This window comes from Anguilla anguilla, chromosome 8 (assembly GCF_013347855.1).
Source record: "Anguilla anguilla isolate fAngAng1 chromosome 8, fAngAng1.pri, whole genome shotgun sequence".
Classification (NCBI taxonomy): domain Eukaryota; kingdom Metazoa; phylum Chordata; class Actinopteri; order Anguilliformes; family Anguillidae; genus Anguilla; species Anguilla anguilla.
Genome location: NC_049208.1, coordinates 53,379,987 through 53,382,486, shown reverse-complemented (window position 1 = coordinate 53,382,486; position 2,500 = coordinate 53,379,987). Strand labels below are relative to the sequence as shown.

The following is a 2,500-nucleotide window of genomic DNA, read 5'->3' as shown; positions in this document are numbered from 1 at the left end:
GGCGGCGCTCTCCTCCGGTGCCAGGGGGCTCAGGGTGTTCTCGAACAGCAGCTCAGTGAGCAGCAGCTCGTGGCTGCTGATCTGGCTCGCCACCCGCCCCTTCAGCTGCACCGCTCCCTTCTTATCCACGTACCCCAGGGCCTCCAGCACCTGCCCAGGGGAACACCCAAATACTGTCCATTACAGGGGACACCCACATACTGTCCTTTACAGGGGACACCCAAATACTGTCCATTACAGGGGACACACAGACTGCAAAATCCAACAATACTGTCCTCTCCTGGAAATAATGTCCTTCACAATGATCCTCAGAATTCTCTCTGAAAATGCAACATTTAATCTGAATTCCATTCACTTAATCAGCTCAGTGATGGGGAGGGAAGAAGAGTGGAAAGTGAAGGGGGAGAGAGAGAGATGTACCTCCACTCTCTGGTGGTACTCTGGCAGTAGGGACAGAGAGAGAGAGAGAGACAGAGAGAGAGAGATGTACCTCCAATCTCTGGTGGTACTCTGGCAGTAGGGACAGAGAGAGAGAGAGAGAGAGAGAGAGAGAGAGAGAGAGAGAGATGTACCTCCACTCTCTGGTGGTACTCTGGCAGTAGGGACAGAGAGAGAGAGAGAGAGAGAGAGAGAGAGAGAGATGTACCTCCACTCTCTGGTGGTACTCTGGCAGTAGGGACAGAGAGAGAGAGAGAGAGATGTACCTCCACTCTCTGGTGGTACTCTGGCAGTAGGGACAGAGAGAGAGAGAGAGAGAGAGAGAGAGATGTACCTCCACTCTCTGGTGGTACTCTGGCAGAAGGGTCAGAGACTTGTCAGACACGAGGAACAGCAGCTTGTCCAGCTCATCCTGCAGAGTCAACCTCTCCTGCACCCTGAGGAACTGAGAGACACACAGAGACACTACAGCACTGAGCAACAGAGACTCACACTCACTACATACACACACTCACACACACACACACACACTCACTACATACACACACTCACACACACACACTCACACATACTCACTACATACACACACTCACTACACACACTCACACACACACACTCACACTCACTACATACACACACTCACACACACACTCACTACATACACACACTCACTACACACACACACACACACACACACACACCTGCTCAGAGAAGGTGGGGCAGTGGACGCAGCTGAACTCCTTCAGGGTGTCCTGCAGAGCCCTGACCCTCAGAGACGCCTCCACCACCTCCAGCCCTTTCAGCTGCAGGTCATTCACGGGGTCAAGGGTCACCATGCCCGCCGGGCTGGCCTCGGCCAATCGCAGGAGCTCTTGGGTAGCCGTGGAGATGGCCTGGCCTGGGGGGTCCAGCCTAAGGGGAGGAGAGGGCACAGAGATTGGCAAATAAAGATATTTGAAGAACGGTAGAGAAAGAGAGGAAAGGGCCCTATTTTTGGGGGACTGCAGTGTGGCTCATTCAGTTGAGGTGAAGTTCCCCTCCCAGTGCAGAGATGAGCCCTGTGGTCCAGGACCGAATCCGACCCAGTCAGCTGGGTAGCAGTATGGCGCATGATGCACGTCATGCATCAAGCATAATGATTGGCTGAAAAGACGTGACCTGTGTTTTTAAATGGCTTTGCCTCTAAATACAGATCTAGGATCAGATTTCATTATCTCACTTTAGGCCCAGTATATTATTTAATATGGGTTATTTAGATATTTTATTAGGGTAATGGTTGAGAAAAAAAAATTCCCCGCATGAAAATAGCTTTTGTCATGTGAATTACTATCACGGTATTAAGTTACGTTTATGATGGTACTATTTCATATTTGAATTTTACAGTATACCGTCATACTGGTATACCGTCACATCCCAAGTTCAATCACATACACACATAAACACACACACACACACACACACACACACCTGAATCGTGGCTGCTGCCGCTTGTTGTAGTTGTCGATGATCCTCTCTGGAATGACCTTCAGGGTTTTGGTGGTGATGCCAGAAATATCCTGTAGCTTTAGCTTCTGCACTGTGTGGCTGCAGGGACCTGTCACACACACACACACACACACAAAAACACACGCACACATGCATGCACATGCATGTACACACATACACACACACACAAACGTGCGGAGAAAATGACAGACACTACATCAGTGGCTACTCGGTGTGGAAGGAGTGTGGTGTATGACAGAGTTCCAGTTGTCTGTGTGAGCGCATGTTTTAGTGTTTAGTTTAAATGCCATATCAGTGTAATAGCGTAGTAATAACGATGTACTAACAATGTAATAGCATAATAATAACGATGTAATGGCCTAGCAATAATGGTGTAGGCACAGTGTAATAGCATAGTAACAATGTTTACTAATAGTGTAGTAGCATAGTAATAACAGTGTAGTAACAATGTAATTGCCTAGTAATAACGGTCTAGGAACAGTGTAATAACAGTAATAAACGTATAGTAACAATGTAATGGTGTAGTAATAAAGGTGTAGTAATAGTGTAATAGCTT

At 47.9% G+C, this 2,500-nt stretch overlaps 1 protein-coding gene across 1 annotated transcript in view; it reads right to left on the bottom strand.

The window, feature by feature from the left end:
- Window positions 1-2,500, bottom strand: part of skiv2l (SKI2 homolog, superkiller viralicidic activity 2-like) — a 19,027-nt gene that overhangs the window by 1,767 nt on the left and 14,760 nt on the right. The window contains exons 24-27 of the mRNA XM_035430530.1: window positions 1,906-2,032; window positions 1,140-1,350; window positions 773-883; window positions 1-150 (exon numbers count right to left, since the gene is read on the bottom strand). The exon at window positions 1-150 is cut by the window's left edge and continues 69 nt beyond it. Coding sequence (XP_035286421.1) covers window positions 1-150; window positions 773-883; window positions 1,140-1,350; window positions 1,906-2,032 — 599 coding nt within the window. The remainder of the gene's footprint in view (window positions 151-772; window positions 884-1,139; window positions 1,351-1,905; window positions 2,033-2,500) is intronic.